Raw genomic sequence first — 21,268 nt, forward strand, 5'->3', positions numbered from 1 at the left:
TTTTCAAGTAATTAGTAGACGGTCATTTTTGGGATTAAAGAAAGTGAGGGCGGAATTTTAAAACTAGTCAACGCGCCCAAATTCAAATCAGGGCTTAACATCCTTGAGTATTTTTTAAATATAATAAAATTAAAACGTAATATGACCATTGCTCAGTTTAGATTTCAAGAAAGCTTATCGTAAAGTATAGTGATTTTATACCGATTTTGCAAGGTTTTAAGTGACGCACAATGATGATTAATCTACAAGTAAACAAGGTGGAGAAATGGTGCTGGGTCCACACCATTTCGCGGGGAAACAAAGCCAAGAAATACCAAAAATTAAAATTAGAGTCAAAAATGAATATTATTAATAAATAATATTTTTAGTATTTAATTTTTTAATTTCTACAAGTAAAGGAACATGCAAATGCGTTATAAAAGTTAATCTACAAGAGTTAATTATTATTAGTTGAGAACCCTCAAGCTCCTTGTCGGATTAATTTAGCTGTACATCCGCATTGCTATTTTTTCAGATATTCAAATCATGTCCACTCTATATGTATACCATCCGTTAACATCACCGTTTTGAGTGGGACTTCTGTGACTACAATTATGACTTTTGCAGCTTTGACAGTAAGGACGAGTGTGCTCTTCACTCTAATTTCTTATTTTATTTGCCAGGCATCTAAAATCATGACTAATGTGGACCATGCATCACATCCGTCATAAATGAAAATGAAGTATAATGAACCATTATGATTTCAAAATCATCACTGATGTACATTGGTTTGATGTGTAGGAATATAATTTCCATTAGATGTAGTATGTAGTTGGATGACTGTAGCCGGAGTGGGTCTATCTCCATTTTCCGTCGTCCAGTGTCTCTGGTTCGTCTTTATATTGCCAAAATGTCTGGAGGCCCCGTGTTACCATCTCATAAATTATGAAAATTGCAGCCCTACAATTTCAAGGCAGAGAGCATGGTCTACTGTCTAGAAATGAAACATGAAAGGAACTTAGGCGTAATGTATTTTAATGAGGCTGATTTCGGTTAAACTCTTTCACCTCTGAAAGCAACACAACAAGAATGATCCCTCGGAATGACGCACCGTACTTCCGTTGATATCGATGTTTCACGGCAATCAGCCCGGTCACCATTACAATAAAATTAGATGCCTGAGTTTTATACCCATAAGGAACCGGAATCTTGCCGTTTGGCATGGCCAGATGTTTATAAGAAGGGGCAGTGTATATGGTCAAATATTTTTATGAGTTGGTCCACAGGTAAAAAATAATCACAAAAAATTACATCTCTCTAGAGAAATTCGTTCGTGAAGGGAGAAAATACTCTTGACTCCTAGGGCCTCCTCAACCCCCTGCCCCCTGCCCGGTAGCGCCACTGACCAAGCCTACTTTTCAACAAACAATAATCAAAATGCTTAAAATCCATGTTTCTGATTTTTCTTCAGGAGTTCATGAAATCTGATAAGAGTGGGAGAGCATTGGCTCAAAGTATGGTATTTTTGTTTTATGGCATGTCAGCCATTATAATCATGTTCATCCTTCACTATACGGCCACTTTGCTGCAACAGTCTGTGAGTAAACATATAACAGTTTATATGACTAGCAACAATACTTCCAGCCGTTCCTCGGATATATGACTTCCATAAATGAGGACTTTTAGTATTAATTAATTTTCGTCGGTATCAAATCAATACACATACTCGTAAATATTTTTTTCGTCTTGGAGTATATACGTAATTGTAGAACGTATAGCGACTACGATTTTACGAGATGTCGGTTTGCGGAAGATAACACCGACAATACCGACATCCCTCCCATTTTTACGTTGGACCCAAAATATATCATAGTGTTTTTCCGATAGTAAATCAGCAATAGAGGACTACGATTTTGTTGTGTTCTGTAGCAAACAGACTTTAGGTACAGATACTGAAAATCTAACTGATCAGATTCATTTGACACCTTATAGATAAAAGTACACTATGGCAGCCCAAGGACCTAGAATAAGAATAGGCAGAAAAAGGCGGGGACGAGGCTGGAAAAAACACAGTAATTACAAATCACGGGACATTTCGATCGGTCTCCCGGTCATTATCAACCGTCAAAAAGAATTAAAAAATCTAAAAATGAAACTAGAAAAAAAGAGCTAAAAACAATGTCACCAGTCCCTGTCATGGCGGCTAGAAGACCAGGTTATTCAAACCCACCCCAACCGGTAAAAGTGTTTTAGCTTCTTTTTTTTGCAGTTTTTTTTAGATTTTTTAATAATTTTTGATGGTTGATAATGACCGGAAGACCGGTCGAAGCGTCCCGTGATTTGTAATTATTGTGTGTTTTTTCGGCCTCTTCCCCGCCTTTTCCTGTCTATTTTTATTTAACAGCTTACATTACAAATTTCTTTTAAAAGCTACCTAATTAAAGTTGTACGAAACTGAAAGAATGTGTCTTACCTTCTGTTTTAACTATCATTTTTCTTCTTCCAAAAGAAAAATAATGATAAATTCCATTCTAAACAGCCTTAGTGTAAGTAAAGTCTCCCTTGGACGTAACCCAGCCTCTCAGATTGCACAAAGTAAAATCTTTTTTCTCGCAGAATCGTGGTCTGAAATTCGTCTTATGGAGTTCCGATTGGGTTGAAGCAACGTCGGAATATAAGAACCTATTTCGAATTTTCCTGTTACGGTTAAACCGCCCGTTACAGATGAAAGCTTTGAAGTGCAACTCGGTCAATCTCCAGCAATTTTCACACGTAAGAAACATTTCCCAGATTTATGTTAGTCGAAAAGTCAAGTAATTTGTGAAATTAACGTTTGAATTAGTTCATAAAGCTCTTTTGCATTTGTTTAATTTAACTGTCATTCTTTTAAAAATATATAAAAAAAATGGGAAAAAGAACGTGATGCAGCCTTACAATAAAGTTGGATTGGTATAAAACATAGAGCTATGGGTAAAAAATATGATAAATAGTACACATGCATACTTGTAATTTCCGTAAGACGATTCACTGACCAAGGCAGGAACTCCCCCCCCCCCCAAAAAAAAAAAACCATGGAAAATTTGCTTGAGGATGGACATGATTTCAATGCTCTTTCATTCATGTGCTTTGGGCAGGAAAGAAGTCAATTTTGTAGGGTCTCGCTATGTAATGATGTGTTTCTTTTAATTCTACAAACGCTCTAATTAATTTTCGCAGATTTTTAAAGTTCCATTAGTGAACGATGAAGAATCATAATGGTCTTATTTGGTTTTGGTGTTATTTTTTGGTTTCAGTATGTAGCAAAAGCGTTATCTTACATTATTTTCTTACTTGAGCTATCACGATCGAAATGAATGCCGGAAACACGCTTTACAGTACTCGTAAGTTAAATGCATAGCAACAAAGTTGTTCTAATCATTACTAGATACTGGAGTCGCACATCAAAGAAATTATTCTTATGGATGGATCCACTTTCTTTGAGGAGGATGCTTGAAAGAAAATATATTATTGTATGCAACAAGCATGACGTATAAAAGAGATGAAGAACCCTCCTTCGCAGAAATGTAAAGCAGAATACATAACATACTCGTATCGATAGTTATTTTTTGGGACTATAGCTGGACTTACATTTGTCCTCGGTGAGGCAACAAGAAAATTGAAATGAACTAAGCTGTGATTACTCAATCCGATAAAACTTGGCATGCTCCCAGCGAAAAATGAGAGCAAAATATAAGCGCCATGAGACAAATAAAAAATTAGAATAAGGAAATAAAAAGAAGAAGAAAATAAAAACACAAAAAATGAAAACAGAAAAATAACCTTAAAATTTTACGCGTTTCCAGCGTTTTGATTTGTGTTTAAAGCGAACTTCTAAACATTTCCGATATTTCTAGTGCTCTTTTAAGGTCTTCATTGTATTCCATTGAATTATTTAAATCCGATCATTTTATTCTTTTTACTTTGCTTTTAGGTAAGCTAAAAAATTAGGTAAGCTAAAAGACCTAATTAGATAATAAAGAAAGTGCAAAAAACCGAAACTGTGTACTTCAATAAAAGTCGCAATTTTTTAGATGATGCAATAAGCAGTTGATAAGCATAGATATTTTTTTTTCATCCAGCAACTTCCCATGTGACATTAATGCGTCTTTTGATAATTTTGATTTGAGGAGGAAAATGTTGATTGGGACAGTCAATGCAGTGTGCAAGTGCAACAAAAACAAACCTTCCAATCAATGACATCGTATTCTGTGCGGTCAGCTGTGGCAATAAACCACCAAAGGCCATTGCGAGACCCACATCGATGAGGAAAAACGGATTAGCATGGGTAATGACATTGAACGCTCAGAAATACGAGTAAATTTCACCGTACTAATTACTCCTTCATCACTGCACACAATGGACTAATAATAAAATTTCCCCGACAATGAACCAAAAGTTCTAAGTAAAATCAGTGCATTTTAATTTTCAAAGCTTTTAGTCTCCGTCAAATTTGTTACAGACGCATAAATTCATCTGAAAATTAAAGTTTCTAGAACTTATCGATAAAGTTATGAATATAAATGCACTTGACATTTCTATAATCTCCATCCGATAGAATCTTCGAAATTTGTGACAAAAAGAAGCCATGAGTGGATAAAAGTAAAGACGAACTGAAATTGGCAAAATGCTTGCTACAATTTATGTAGGGGAAATGGACCGTGTGGATGTGTTCGTGTTTTGAGTCATTGATAACAAAGTATAGAGATATATTCTACAAACTTTTTGGAACACAAGCTCCTAAAAATTATACACCAAACAGAGTTGAAGTTTGCTGTTTTAAAAAAGTGGTTCTCAGAAAAAACTGTTTAGAATTCTAATCCATCTTGCACAGAGAACGAAACCACCGAATTAAAACTTCGTCCATTGATACTAAAACAAGCTATAAATCATTTAAAAATTATCTTTTTAGGAGAGAGTCGCCTATCAAAATCTTAATTTCAATTTTTCGTCTTAATTTAGTAAAAAATTACTCCTCCAAAAAATTTTCCTCGGTTCATCAACGGCTCTTTTCTCATAAACGATTATGTATATAAAAGTTTCTTCAAAACAATACACGAGGACAACTGATAAGGTTGAGGTTGAATTGAAAATCTAATTTCACGAAAAAAGAGGATAAATTCAAGAAAATTCCCATCAAGAAATAAACAGTTCATTCCTCTCTGAGATAGTATGTAACAAAACAACAAAATTAGCTAATTGCTTTTAAAATCTTGAGGGGGCATCTTCATTTGTGACACAACACTTCAGAAAATTTCAAATTTATGTATGTATGTATGAGCCGCTTTTACGGCGCGCTAGGGCGCTCTGCGACGCCTATTCTCCACAGGAATCTGTCATGGTAGAGATCCTCTGGAAGGTGGCATCTCTCCATCTCTTCATGGATGCCCTCTACCCACCGTTTGGCTGGACGCCCTCTCCGTCGCCTACCTGGTGGGACCCACTCCAACACCTTCTTCGGCAACCTGGTATCAGCCATTCTCTGCACATGCCCATACCATACCAATTGCTTGGTCATGATATCGTGCACAATCGTCCCCTCAACGCCCATTATCTCTCGGACACGTTCATTCCTGACACGTTCTCTCCTCGAGATTCCAGCCGATCTTCGCCAGAAATCCATCTCGGTCGCCTTGAGCATTTCTTGGGTCCGCTTCTTCAACTGCCACACTTCACTGCCATAGGTGATAATAGGCTTGACAACCGAGTTATAAATCCTCTTCTTGTTGTCTTTGGAAATCCTTTGGTCCCAAAGGATCCCATTAAGCATGGCGATGGCTTTCCTTCCTAGAAGATTACGGTCCCGAATGGCCTGATCCAGCTTCCCATCCGAAGTCAGGTTCACCCCCAGGTACTTGTATTGTTCGCAACTTTCTATATGTTGACCATCCTCCAGGACTATGCTTTGCTGAGCACCTCCAACTGCCATCTTTTTTGTCTTACGGACACTAACCTCGAGGCCCCATTTGCGGTACTCCTCCACCAACTTCCGGGTCATATACTCCGCGTCATCGTGATCTTGACTTATGACTACCTGGTCGTCAGCAAAGCATAGCGTGAACAGTGTTTCTTGGTCATTTAGAGGGACGCCCATGCCGGCACACTTTCTTTTCCATTCCTTCAGAACGTGCTCTAGATATATCTTAAACAGCGTCGGTGACAGACAACATCCCTGCTTAAGCCCCTTGGTGACAAAAAAACCGTCTGAAAGCCTTCCTTGGCACTTAATTCTAGCAAAAGCCCCCCGATAAAACTGCTTGACTGCCCCAATAAGTCCTTTACTAAAACCAGTTTCTTCTAGGACTTCCCAGAGTTTCACAAGAGGAATACTATCATAAGCCTTTTCAATATCCAAAAACACTAAATGAAGCTCCTGGCCAACAATTCTCTTCTTTTCAGTTAACTGGGTAACACAGAACAGATGATCAGCGGTAGACCGACCAGCCCTAAAACCTGCTTGCTCCTCCGCCTCGAACGGGGTCCACTCCTCTTCGATCTTCGCTTTCAACACTTTTCCATAAATTTTACTTATCGTTCCTGTCACCGCTAACCCTCTGTAGTTCCCACAGTCATCCTTCCTTCCTTTTTTATGCGACGCTGTTATCCAGGCCTCTTTCCATTCTTTCGGGATGTCATCACCGTCAATGCACTTCTGCAGCAAATCCCTGAGATGGTTAACCAACTTGCCAGTCCCACATTTAATTAACTCGGCTGGAATGTTTCCTGGCCCAGGAGCTCTTCCATTCATCAATTCCCTGATTGCTTTGACCACCTCCTCAACTCGAATTTCCATTGAGTGATCCTCGACTATATTTTCAGCATTCCCCGTTTGAAACTCTGGTCGTCCTTCCGTCAATAATTTATTAAAATGTTCGTCAAGCTGTGAGATTGTTATCGGAGATATAATGTCCCGTTTCATGTCCCTTCTTAGGCTAAATTAAAGGCAAAATTAAATTAGGCTTCTTTCTAAATTTCAAATTTTCAATTGAAAAAAAAATAAATAAATAAATAAATATCACTGTCCACTGAAAATATCTGTGTAACAATAATCTGTTACCGTTTTGATTTCTAAGTTTATTTCCTATAAAATTTTTTTTGGAATTTGAACGTTTTGAACGACTTTTTTTTCATACATTAAAAAGATAGGTACTGGTACTGTTAAATTTGACTGAACTCACAGGTCATCGATCTAAAAACTGAATCATTACCAAAAGATCAATTTTAGCTTTCCATTTCATTTTCCACAATTTTTAGAGTCGTCATTTTAAAATTTTGCCCCACTGTGCGCGACTTTAGGTGCACGTTTGCGGTTGTCAAATCACTCACAACTCACAAACTCACTGGCTGTCAATCACCAACATATTGGATCATTCATAGGAATTTCAAATTTATTTAACAGTATTGGCAATCCTTTTGCTGGAATCTCTTTCATAGCGTGTCCAGACAGAAAACCGACTAGACTGTTCATTCCAATTGCGGTATTGCGCTCCTCAAAAAATCTTTCAGTATTTTTGAAGCTGTGTTTATTAAAGTTAATCTGCGGTCCTGCTTAAGAAAGTCCGAAGTGAAATGTAGTGTCTCAATTTTCCCCTATACAAAATTTCATTCACCTAATTTACGTGCGCATTTCATCTGCGGTAATTATTGTCTCATATTTATCTTAAAAAATTGTGAACCTACCCTGGAAATATCGTGTTACAATTACTGTTATAAAACCTTACGATTCACCTTGTTGAAAACGTGGAAAAACTGAAAAACTTACCTATCCGACTCATGACTCTGATCTTGCTTACAACGGCAGTATTAGATCACCCGATAATATAACCTGAAACGTATGGGATATTCCGTTAAATTTCGAGTTAACAGCAAATTCTTATGAAGAAAAAATGCCTCCAAGACGCGTTAGTGATCATTTTATCAAAGGTAAATGTAATTTCATCACATAAGGTAATTATGAAGAGCGTATTGAAAACACGGCAATTTAAGAGGTAAGCAATGAATACTTTTTTGAAATACTACAAACTTAGATTTAATTTAGCTAATTGTGGATAAAAGATTTATTCATTTTTACTAATTTCCCCATGAACTGTTTCAACCGTGCAGACCATCAGCACAATTTTCATATACCAGTCACATTGACTGTAAAGATAAATTCACAATTGAAGATTCCATTTATGGTAAAGTAGTACAATTACAGCTATGTAAGTATTTTTTTCCATCACAATGAATCAGACAAGTACATATTTTAATTGTATGAACTTTATCAGTTGCTTTAAATACAAAATACTGAGTGAAAAAAACGGACACAGGGTGTGCTAAAAGCAACCGAGATGGATCTCTGAGGAGGTTATAGGAAATTTCGTCAACGGTTTTTTGTCCGCGCACCTGTTTTTTTCCAGTAATTTACGTCCACGCGTTTTTTCGGCACGGGAGTTTTGGTCCACGCGCCAGTTGAGACCAAAAGTTGATTGGCCCACATGTAAATACAAACGACAATTGCTCACGACGCTTTTGGATGAAAATATATAATGTCTTGGAAGAATGAGGGTTTGTTTGTTTTTTTGTTTTGTCTGTTTGATCCAACGGAGAATAATGTATAGTTGAGAGTTTTAGTAAAAATGGGGGAGCGTCAATTCCATGAGACAAAATTCACTAAAACTCTCTACACCTTTTTGGTGTAACAGGACTTAATTATGTTTCAAGAAATTCCCACCTTGTTATACCTGAACCGGATAAACCTCTATACTTGCCTCAGCTAAAGGCTCTTAGATTTTTCCTTTGCACGATAAGTATCTTGATTTATTTTGCGAGGAAAGATCTGTACTTTTAAAGGATGCCTGTCATTCTTAATACGTTCAATTTTGTATAATACTGTGCAACACCTCTGTTGGGAAATAGTTGCTGCAAGCGCCGCTGCACGGCGGCGGCGGGCGGGCGACCAGCGCGAGAGGCTCACTGGCGCCTACAAACCTAAATGGATACTTCACGCATTGCACAATGCTTGAAGTATCCACTTAGGTTTGTAGGCGCCAGTAGGCCTCTCGCGCTGGCAGCACGCCGCTCCGCTCTGTTCGGCTTTAATATTTATACTCGCATAGTCAGCGTTTTTTAATTCATGATTTTGAAATGTTAACACACTCTCATGCATTGATTCTCATTTAAATTGATGGAGAAAAAATATTTATCAATTTATCAAAGGAGAATAATAATATAATGTGTGTTTTTTAAATATTGGTGGTTCCGTGTCAAATTTAATGATTTCCAAAGCACTTTAATTTCTTCTTTTACATTTTGTGCTTTTATTGTGCTGCAGCGAGGTGTATGCGCAACGAAACGCTCAAAATTTGACGTATTTGACTCTAAAAGATCGATGCATAAATGAGTTAAAACTGAAGATTGCGTGCTACTTGGTTTTTCCCCTCTTTTATTCATTTTTGTAGTTTCTGTCGGCACAACTGCGGCTCATTGAGATTAAAGTCGCTTGGAAAAGGTTTTACAAATATTTGTCACGTTTTATAAAAGTATAAATGTTTTCAAAATGAAGTAATAATTTCGTAAAGAAAAAATAAAAAAAAAATAAAAAAAAGTACCTACACATATCTATACTATAAGCTCCGAGACCTCCTAATTTTGCGTAACTGGTAACGCTTAGTTCCAGCCTTCTACCGGGCCGATTTTCATGATTTTTGCGGCAATCGACGGGCAATTGTCTCTAGATTAGCCAACTCTTTTCAGATTTTCAAAATATGGACCAGGTTTTTTTATATTACGTGGTAAAGTTGCGAATTCTCCCATTTAAACAATGTAAATTTATACTTTTTGTCATAGTTCGTTTGAGCGTTCTACCGGGCCGATTTCCATGATTTTTGCGTAGATCGTCAGGTAATTGGCCCTAGATGAGCCCGCTCTAATTCGATTTTGGAAATAGGACCCAGGTTTTTTTAAAATCACGTTATAAAAGTGAGTGAGTTTACAGAATGCTCCGGTACTGCTACCGCTATGCGCGGGAGGATGCGCAGTGGTCGAGGAGGTTGCGCAGTAGCTGTGTAGCCTGCGCATCAGATCTACACTTATCTACACAAGATTTGCACTGACGACTTCATATTGAGCGGTGGCCGAGTCGTCAAAGACGTCAAATGCGCTCACTATGAACTCGGTGTGGGTTCGATCCCCGACTCCTGAATTTATAATTATTACCTGACTATCATTGTTCATTGTTTTACTGCAATATTTCATCAAGCAGTCATTCCGAAACGCGTCCTCTTAATTTTAAAGTAATTTTAAGTAAAGTTTAAAATTAAAGTATACCTCATATCGTAATTGTTTAGGGGAAAAATAAAACTAACACTGATAAAAGGGTAAAAATAGGGCCGCGAAGCGGCCCATTGATGGCGCGGAGCGCCTTCAGGGGGTTGGGCCGCGTAGCGGCCAGGGGGCGTAGCCCCCTAGTATAAGGTATATTGTACATTGCATATTTCAAGGATAGAAATAAAACCAAATATTCACCGAAGACAATTTAAAAATATGATTCAAAAGGAGAAAGTAATAACATTTCATTCAGAAGCAACCATAAAAACGCCTCTTTCTCTCTCAATTTCTCATTTCCATATTGTCAATATAATTTTACATACCGACTAAAATATAACGCTTGGACCAAGTCACTGTTGCTTATTTTACGTGTGGGCGTAAACTACTGGACAAAAAAGGTGCGCGGACAAAAAATCGTCGACAAAATGTCCTGAAACCTTTGAGGAAGGTCAGAGAGAATCTCTAGAAGGCATCGGTGATGATAGAAGGCGTAATTAAAAATAAATGCTTAAGCGTAACTGAAGTACTCAAGCAGGAGGGAGTTTTCCCCCTATTATAGTAAGGGTACTTATCTATGAAAAGAGTTTTAATTATCTCATACTAACTAATTTTATTCCATACGTAACCCCTAAAAATATAAAGACTGATTACATTGAGTGCGCGCAAGTGGCCATACTCAAGATGCATAACGACGGTGAAACTTCCAAACCACGTGTCTCGTTTAAGGTGTTTGAAAATCTCCGCTCCTATTTTCCTTTAAGGAGAAGAACAAATCAACATCATTCCTTGAAGCTTTTTAGAATTTACTTCGCACAGAGGAGAAAAATCACGAAAGTTTTTAAAAATTGAAGTTAAGTTCCTCATTTAGAAAATTGTCTATGACAGGAAGTCTGCAACGCCCCATACCAAGATACGTGCTTTGGAAGTATCGCCATCGATAAGTGGTAATCCTTACCAAAAGAGGATCAGCTCACTACAATCAATGATCCCATATTTTACATCTCGACGGTGTAAGTCGGCAATCACATAACTCGGTTTGCGACGTCGCAGACTTCCTGTCATACTTTATTTTTTAAACGGAAAACTACTCAACGGCAATTCTTTAAAACTGCCATGATTTTTCTTCTCTATGCGAAGAAAATTCTGCAAAAACTTCAAGAAATAATGTCAATTTTTTCTCCTTTAAAATAATGATATATAGGCGGAGATTTTCAGACACCGCAAACGAGTTATGTGATTGCCGACTTACACCGTCGATATCCTTTTAGTGTGTATTATTGTTTCGTTTGATCTTCTCATGCCTATGTTTTTCTTGTTCCTAAGATGCTGTTGCTGAAATTTCACTTTGGGGGGCTCAAGTCCTTCATTCGATTAAATTTCATACTTTCATCTAAGGACCTCCTCCCCCTCTCCGGACGTCACCCTCTACCCTCGCCCTCATCATGGAAGAACCATTCAGAATCGAAAACGACTGGCACTGCAAGCTACTCATGTTCTTCTTGCGACTGCATGGTCTTCATTTTATATACTTCGGAGAGGGGCTGCTCAGTAGAACCGTGCTCTACATCCGGTCAGCCATCATTGGACTTCAGTGTTTCTTCTTACTCCACAGCCTGGCCAGCATCCTCATGCACATCACCCAAGAGACTCCTGTCCAAGTGCGGGTGCTGAGTCACTACTCGCAGTACGTGGGCGTTTCCCTGTACAGCGCCTGCAGGAACTACTCGCTGTTGAGCCGAAGGGTGGATATCGCCTATCTGCTTAAAGACAGTTGCCGGGTGAGGCTCCATTCGGCCGAAATCGACATAGCTCCGTTCTGGCGTAAACACACACTCACACTGTCTATCTTCTGGATCGGATATATGCTCACAGCTAACATGGTTGGGGTTGGGCTCCTTGGGGTCGTGTCGCCTTTTTTGAGGTTAGTTCTCACAGTGAGGTTAGCGAGAACAGTCTTTTTTTTTAATCGGACGGTTCTCAAAACAAAAGGCTAATCATTATTGGTCATGTGATAAGTCGATTTTAAATGACAAAGACTTAAGTTGATTTCGATTTTTTCGGCGAGCAAGAGAATTGAATCTTCTAACCTTAATGCGAACACTTAAAAGCTAATCTCTCTCTGAAGTGTCAATTAAGGGTATTTTCGCACGTTTAACATGTAATGATCATGATAAAACTGCCCTATGGTGCTTAAATGCTCACCCCGTACAGCGGATCATTATTCCGTGGAAAATTTTGTAAAGACCCTGTGAAAAATCCTCACACTAACTAACATACCTTAATATATACTAAACACATTATATTTTCCTTGGCTACAGTTTTTTTTTTTTTTTTTTTTTTTTTTTTTTTTTTTTTTTTTTTCAATTCAAATGAGAACAATGCAAACATTCCAAAATCATAAGTTAAGAACGCGGACTCCGCGAGTTTAAACATTACAGCCAAATACAGAGTGAAGCGGCGCGCCAGCACATGCGCACTGGCGCCTACAAACCTAACAGGGGTACTTCACGCATTGCGCGATGCGCGCACTGGCGCCTACAAACCTAACAGGGATACTTCACGCATTGCGCAATGCGTGAAGTATCTCTGTTAGGTTTGTAGGCGCCAATGCGCGTGTCGCGTTGGTCGCCCTCGCCCGCCGCGCCGCCACAAGCAACTAATTCGTAACAGAGGTGCTACACAGTGTCATACGACATTGAAGGCGCCAAACATATTAAGAATGCCAGGCATCCTTCAAGAGTATGGAAATTTCTTCGCAAAATAAATCAAGATACAACGGCACAAAAAGAGAGCGATAGTCCAAAAACACTTTAAAAGCTAATCTCTCTCTGAAGTGTCACTTTAGGGTATTTTCGCACGCTTAACGTGTAATGATCATGAGAAAACTGCCCTGTGGTGCTTAAATGCTCACCCCATATAGCGGATCATTATTCCGTGGAAAATTTTGTAAGGACCCTGTGCAAATCCTCACATTCAGACTTCTTCCCTTTAATTTTTTACGTGAAAACGGTTGTGTGGATTTTTGTGGAAACAGTGAATCTTCTAAATAGTGCGGAGCAAATTTCATAAAGTTTTAAAAAAAAATTCGCACAAACGTTCCCTTGTAAAAAATTAAATTGCCTGGTTACATTTGGCAGAGGCTGGTGTGGCTTGGTTCCTTCCTACTAAACGCAGTCCATTTGTGTTTCCATATTACGTTACGTCTATAGGTTTGTGGTGAGGCAGGAGAAACCGACATTCATACTGCGGCGCGTGTGGTATCCAAAGTGGGTCTACTCGTCACCCATGTTGTGCTGGTGTCTGGCGATCTACGAGGGACTGCTCATATTCGACACAAGCCTTGCGCTACTCATGCCCGACATGCTTTACTTGTACTTAGCACACACGACCGTTGTCAAGTTGGAGGCCCTTGGCCAGTTCTTTGCCGACAGCTTCGAAAAGACTGGAAGGGAGAGCAACTCGTCGGGCCTTGTGAGAACATCAGTGGATGGAAAAAATGAATATCCGCACGTTGAATTTACAGGTAGGCATCACTTGACACGTCATCCGGCTGACAAAAGGGCGTAAGTGCACAGTGAACATTGAGATGAACCCGAGAAAGCGCTGAGTTAAATGGACGACAGGGCTCATCGCAAATGCAGTTACGCCTATATGCCAGGAGGGCGACGAAGTGTAGTTAACAATCCGTGGAAAAAACGAACCGCATGAAAGAAGGTCTGGATATAAACTTCCAAACAAGATACAAGTCGACGGTGTAGGTCGACAATCACATAACTCGGTTTGCGACGTCGCAGACTTCCTGCCATATTTTATTTTTTAAACGGAAAACTACTCAACGGCAATTCTTCAAAACTGCCGTGATTTTTCTTCTCTGTGCGAGGAAAATTCTACAAAAACTTCAAGGAATGATGTCAATTCGTTCTCCTTTAAAAAAAATAACATAGAAGCGGAGATTTTTAGACACCGAAAACGAGTTATGTGATTGCCGACTTACACCGTCGAGGTGTTTACATTTAATCAGAGACAAATGTAGCTTCCTCCATTGGTACCCTGAAAAAAAAGATTGGTAGAATTTACCATTCCTTTACGCTGTATTTCACACAGCGTCAATTTAGAGTCAATTCTGCCAGAAGAAAGGTAAACATTACTATATACAGGTACAGGTAACCATTTCTCTGGCAGAATTTACTTGAAGATTGGTAGAATTTACCATTCCTTCACGCTTTGTGAAATACAGCTTGAAGGAATAGTAAATTCTACCAATCTCTTTTTTCAGTGTATTTTGGCAACAGTGGAAGTTTTTTCTTTCGGGACTCCAACAAACCTAATCACCAGTTGGATGTTGGTGTTGTGAATTCTCACTATGGTTTTACAATGCTGAAAACTAAAAATTTCATAAAATTCGCCTAATATATCGATAGTGTCCCCCTAAAATATAAGTTAGCAGTGGAGATTCTGAAACCCCGCAACCAAGAAGAAAAAACGCCGTTTCTGCATCCAACACCCCAATTGCTTAGGCTTGCTCTGGGAACCACAGCCAAATGGCAATTTTGTCTTTGCACCATAGGATAGGGTACAGGTACATAGAGTCGTAATAAGAATGGAGGAGCTAGCGCCACTTTTAAGCATTTTCCAGTCACCGAATTCTATGACCTCTGTGCGGTGCCGGGTCACCAATTCGATACATTATGGATTGTTTTCGGTACACGGATATCCGCGGTCATCCGATGTAAACAAGAGGGTTTGAATTATTCCGTATTCTACATAGTCATTTTGAATCGAAAATTTATCGAAAAGGTGACTGGATCTCGGGACACACCGCGCTCGGACCTCGTCGATCAAAACATGGGCCCAGCTCACTTCATTATATAACGACTCTGTGTACTCTGTGCTTCGCACACATTTCCATAAATAATGCAGTATTCTGGTACCCCGCGAATGACAAGATGGGAATCCTAAAACTATTCTCTAATTTTTATTTCCTTTAAAATTTCAGCGGTGACCCTCATTGTAGACAACCTTGCTTTATTCTTAAATCTCTTTATACAGGTAATCGAGATAAAGGTCACGAGCACAAAATGGAGGCTTTTAAAAAGGGCATCGTTGATTGGCACATTCTTTGGCGGTAATTTTTCTTATTTCTTTCTCTTCTAAAATTTAACTTTGCACGTTTACTTATAGGTATTTTTAAAAAAAAATTGAAGTTTTGGTGGCTATCCTTTCAGTAAGATAAAATTTCTATCGCACCGCTTGTTCTTTACATTCATGACCGAGGATGACCGAGATTTATGCAAAATAAAATAAGTTTTAGAGATTACAACCGTCGATTGTTTCTGTGCATAAAGTTTCCACACAAAATTTCTACCAGTAAGTTCTTGGAGAATCTTTCCCAAATATGGATTCAGCACATTCTTGCCAATTAACGTTTCCGAGTTGCAACATTTTGCAACGCTATCATACACGGAAATATCTTGGTTTACTTTTTAATAAGCTATGATGTGTTCATATACTTCCAAATGAATTATTAAAAGGAGCATACTTCTAATAAAATTCATAAGGGACTTCCTGAAATAATCAGATGAGCACAACTGCTGTAAAAATTGGTTTCTATTTTAGTGAAGAATTTCATTAATATTTATTTCGTCTTGTTTATAAATAAACGTTTAAAAAAATATATTTATTTTATTTAAATTCATTTATATATTTTGAATATCATTAAATATTCGAATCGTCCTATTTTCGTCCATATCCCTGATGACAATGGAAAGACTTAACATTATGTATACTGCGCGTTACGGTGAGCGGAAAAATTGAAGGCGCTTTGATGTAACTATTCATGCTTGAAGGATGTCCATGTTGCATACACAAAAAAGTGCAGGCGTTCTACCTTCGTTGAACACAACGCAACGTTTCACTTCAATACTTGCAGATTTTCGTGCATAAGGGAAGACTAATGTTGCACATACAATGATTTTGACCACAATGAGCCTTGAAATTAGAATGAGCTGTGAAACGTCAAGGCGACGTTACCAAATGGTGCGGTCTGTATTGCGACGTTGCCAGTAATTACTTGCGGACCTGTTATTCACAATGATTGTGCAGAAACGCTCTTAGTAAAAAAATTCAAAACCTTTAAAATTCAGCATAAAATTGAGGGTAACACCTGATCCCCCATTAACTTTTAAGCTAATGAATCTATCGCATTAACACTTCGTAAATGTTCCTATATCAAAATAAACTACATACCTCCCCCCCTTCCCCAAAACATTTTAGGATACCTTCACGCATTCGGGGGGTGAGAGGGGCAAGGATTCCAACTTTATTTTTCAAATGGCAACCTCTATCTCCTCTATCTCACAAGATATGTTTATATACATTATTTTCATGTTTTACTCATAGTGAATCGCACCTTATAAACAGCGTCTACACAACGAACGCTGCGTGGGCTGTTATGGTAGGAGTCTCCAACAATACTCTGATGTCCTACTTAGCTGTCACGGTGAGATCTATTTTACTTAGGCATAACTAAGAAGAGAGCATACTTCTGTCGACTTCTATAAATGTCGCAGGCAATTAGCAATCACCGGCAATTTGCAGGGCGGTTCACACGTTGTTTCAATAAATCGCGATAATGCGCATCGGCATGATGCAATTTTTAAGGGTTATGGTCTTCAAAAGTATGAGCTCGGCTTGAAGTGCCTTCATTTTTTGTGATACTCTACGCTTTATCACGCTGCTAGTTTAGTTGCCTGTCCGATCTCGACCCAACTAATGTCACGGAGTTCACTACAAGCTCTTTCTGAGTGTTCATATTCCTCCCATGTTTTTAAGGATGGAAAAGTGGCCATTCACACTATAGGCAACATAATCAGTACTCTAATCTTGTTCTTTTCTTTTTGAATTTTATGATTTTCTATATTCAACCACCACTGGCTTGTAAATTGCCGGCGATATCCAATTGCCTGCGACATATAGATGCATATAGATCGATCAGTTGGGCTATAAATTTTGCGATAAAGAACTACTATTTCTGGCTCATCCACAAAAGCACCTATCTGCACGTGGAAAATTAAAAGGGGAAAAAATAAGAACAGGAAGAGGAAGCAGGTGTAGAAGGAGAGCAAAGAGGAAAAGTGGCTGAGAAAGAGGAAGACGGAAATACATGTATATAACCGCTTTTATAGCGCTCTTAGGCGCTCTGCAACACCTAGTCGCCAAAATTCCTTATCCTCCCAAAGCCCCTCAGGGCGTTGGCACTCCCTCATATCCTCTGAAACCCCCTGTTGCCACCCTTTCTTTGGGCGTCGCGTCCCTTTCGTCTGCTCCCAGAGGAAACCCAATCAAAGGACTAAGATAGAGTTGAAAAAGGAAGATAATGAAATATAGAAAAAGAAGATGGAGGGAAGAGATGCTGGTCTCCCTCTAGAAATCCGTATTTGTCTCGAACCCTGTATCATCCTACATCCGTTTCTTAAGCTGCTTGAACTTCGTATTCATGCGTTAAAATACCTCTCACCACAGTGTCTTAAATTCTGCTCTTGTAGAGGATTTGTATCGATATCATCATTACAAATATGAAATAACTTCAACTTAATAACTTCATGACTTCTTATTGTAGGAGTTGATGAGTTCTGGTGCAAGTATCCGAACGCTCATCCATGGTGTGATATTTTTTTACCACGCGTTTACTGGTACGTTCATGATGTACTCAACGAGTTACGCCGCCACCTTACTTCGGGAGGCGGTGAGTTGACATTGCGAATTGATCTTTACTTTGCTTGTAAGTTTTGGTCATCACGAATTTAGAGGGCCAAAATCTGTTAACCCTAAGCAGATCGTAAACCACCAGACCTCTGAAAGTGACGTTAAATGCGGTCAATAACCGAAACTTTATAATTAAACACCAATGCACAAATTCCCATTTCCTAATTTATTAAATTTTCGCTCTAGCCAGAGCTAGTCACTGATTCCTATCGCATCACATCCAAGTATACTTTACCAGAGTATAAAATTGAAATTTTAAAGAGCGGGGATAAACTTAGACTGCATATTTGAAATCAACGGCAGTTGCCGGTTTTCAAGAAACAAGTTGATTTATTAGAACGAAGGTAAAGATATCCTTTGATACTTATTACTATCACGATAAAATAATTTACTGAGCTTAATTATGTTTTGAGCATTCAGCTCTACCTCTCGCATTCAATTCAGTGTGTTTTTCCTCCGATGGATTGATTTCATGTTTGTCTAGATATAATAGGTAATCTTATTATTTTTTTGAATTTCAACGTTGAATCTTAACAAAAATATCAAATTATTCATCTCCTTTTAGCATGTAAATCTGAGACATTCTCTTTACCGATGCGACTGGTTCTCAGAGAACTTGGAATTCAAGAAACTTTTCCTCTGTTTCAATTTGCCGATGTTCTGCCCTGTTCAGATTAGAGTTCTTCGGGTTCAGCCTTACAATCTTGAAACTTTTTCGCTGGTAAGTGATAAGTCTTGGTTGAAACTACATCCACTTATTGGACGTATTTCTGCCAAACGGAACTATGTGCATTAAGACATGAGCCCTGAGACCCATTAGAATATATGCATAACAGAGCTCACTTCATAATGTACATAGTTCCGTTTGGTAGAAATACGTCCAATTCATATTACGCACGCGAAGGTGGACACTGGTGCTTTTAACCGACATATTTCGTTCCTGAGACGACTAAATTGTCGTAGTGGCAATGTGTAGACAATCGCAACAATATGAAGGCACTTCAAAAGCTTTTAAAGTCCTTCACAAGTAAAAATTTCATTGTGCCTTTAAAAAAGTTGAAAAACGCGGACTCCGCGAGTTTAAACATTACAGCCAAATACAGAGCGAAGCGGCGTGGCGCGGCGTGCTGCCAGCGCGATGCGCGCATTGGCGCCTACAAACCTAACAGGGATACTTCACGCATTGCGTGATGCGCGCATTGGCGCCTACAAACCAAACGGGTGAGACGACTAAATTGTCGTAGTGGCAATGTGTAGACAATCGCAACAATATGAAGGCACTTCAAAAGCTTTTAAAGTCCTTCACAAGTAAAAATTTCATTGTGCCTTTAAAAAAGTTGAAAAACGCGGACTCCGCGAGTTTAAACATTACAGCCAAATACAGAGCGAAGCGGCGTGGCGCGGCGTGCTGCCAGCGCGATGCGCGCATTGGCGCCTACAAACCTAACAGGGATACTTCACGCATTGCGTGATGCGCGCATTGGCGCCTACAAACCAAACGGGGATACTTCACGCATTGCGTGTCGCGTTGGTCGCCCTCGCCCGCCGCGCCGCCTCGAGCAACTATTTCGCAACAGAGGTGCTGCACAGTATCATACGATATTGAAAGCGCCAAACATATTAAGAATGACAGGCGTCCTTTAAGAGTATGGAAATTTCCTTGCAAAATAAATCAAGATACTACGGCACAAAAAGATGCTAACTCTGTTTACTCATTGAAACGCTCTACAACAGCAGCCAGGAAAACAAGAAATGAACGTAGGCACGAAGCTGAGAATCGAAAACGATGCAAAATTTACACCATTAAAATTAGAGCTTTCAACCATATGGTAATAAAATTTGCGGAATTTTTGGACCATACTGATTTAAATCTCTAATAAATTTCTTTGTTGGTAAAAAATAACTGATTTTACCGGAGTAAAAATTTGGGAGAGCAAGTAGCGACAAGAGTTAGAAGAGTTTATGAGCGTGGAGAATGGACACCAGGTTTTTCGGGAATTGGTTTCCTCTATATCTAGCTTCCATCGCCACGAACCGATTTAGGGTACTATTTTAATTTTAGTTTTTCATTTTTTCCGTTAATTACAGTTGATCGTGCCTGGTAAATTGGTTGAAATTTCCAGTGTTTTTATCATTGAATATTTGATATTGATATGGATATTTTTATTTCGTCGGAAAAATTCAGTTATTTAAGATACATCATTTTGAAGCTCAAGTCACATGATTTTATTTTTCCTCATTCCAGAATCTTTCAAGAGCGTTTTCCTACGTACGGTTTCTCCTGCAACTTTCTAGGACCAGTTAAGGATTTCAACAGTTTCGAGAGACCTCTGTGAAACTTGACTTGCTTGACCAAATTGCCAGTGACATCGACGATGAATTACAAAACTTCCAAAAAAAAAATCGTCAATTTGTCGCGTTATCACTAATCATATCACTACCTCTGTACAACTGATGGAACTGCGATCAGTGGCAAAGCGTGAATGATCTATTATCGATATTTCCCTTTGTGAATCTGTGGTAAAGAATCGGTTATTAAGGTGTTCATTGCGAGCACCCTGTTTATCGATCGTTTTCCATAGCGACGGTGTAAGTCGGCAATCACATAACTCGATTTGCGACGTCGCAGACTTCCTGTCATACTTTATTTTTTAAACGGGAAACCACTCGACGGCAACTCTTTAAAACTGCCGTGATTTTTCTTCTCGGTGCGAAGAAAATTCTGCAAAAACTTCAAGAAATAATGTCAATTTGTTCTCCTTTAAAAAAATATAACATAGAGGCGGAGATTTTCAGTCACCGCACACGAGTTATGTGATTGCCGACTTACACCGTCGATAGGTTCAAATAGCAGATCAATCCAGTGGCGTAACTAGATATCCTCGCGCGCCCCCGCCGCACAGTGGATTGAGTCAATTCGAGAGGTCGGACATGAAATTTTTAACTAAAACTGCAAATTTTTGTGTTTATTTCGTCACATTTTACATTTCAAGGGATGCTTTTCAAAGAAAATTTCACGAGGAAACCAATGAAACCACTTTTAGAACCTCAAAATGTTGTATAAACGGAGTTATCGGCGTTTAAAATTTAAAATTTTGTCCGACCTTTCCTATAGACTCGATCCACTGTGCGCCGATTCGAGGCTGCGCCCTTTCATCCCGTTTTTACTTATCAACAGCTT

At 38.9% G+C, this 21,268-nt stretch overlaps 1 protein-coding gene across 3 annotated transcripts; it reads left to right on the plus strand.

Annotated features, from left to right (window-relative positions):
• Positions 1-7,385: 7,385 nt before the first annotated feature.
• On the plus strand, positions 7,386-21,173 carry LOC109033101 (uncharacterized). Of its 3 annotated transcripts, none has more exons than XM_072306137.1 (8): positions 7,386-7,938; positions 11,647-12,244; positions 13,533-13,846; positions 15,373-15,448; positions 16,723-16,822; positions 17,942-18,014; positions 18,653-18,808; positions 20,333-21,173. In XM_072306137.1, exons 2-7 carry the CDS (start codon positions 11,766-11,768, stop codon positions 18,763-18,765), a joined length of 1,155 nt encoding a protein of 384 aa, XP_072162238.1. In that variant the 5' UTR covers positions 7,386-7,938; positions 11,647-11,765; the 3' UTR covers positions 18,766-18,808; positions 20,333-21,173. The 3 variants fall into 3 exon arrangements, with proteins under 3 accessions (XP_072162238.1, XP_018901082.2, XP_072162237.1); XM_019045537.2 differs by having other exon boundaries at positions 7,388-8,003; positions 17,942-18,067; XM_072306136.1 differs by having other exon boundaries at positions 7,388-7,938; positions 17,942-18,067.
• The last annotated feature ends 95 nt before the right edge of the window (positions 21,174-21,268 follow it).

The sequence above is a fragment of the Bemisia tabaci genome, chromosome 1 (genome assembly GCF_918797505.1).
Source record: "Bemisia tabaci chromosome 1, PGI_BMITA_v3".
Taxonomy (NCBI): domain Eukaryota; kingdom Metazoa; phylum Arthropoda; class Insecta; order Hemiptera; family Aleyrodidae; genus Bemisia; species Bemisia tabaci.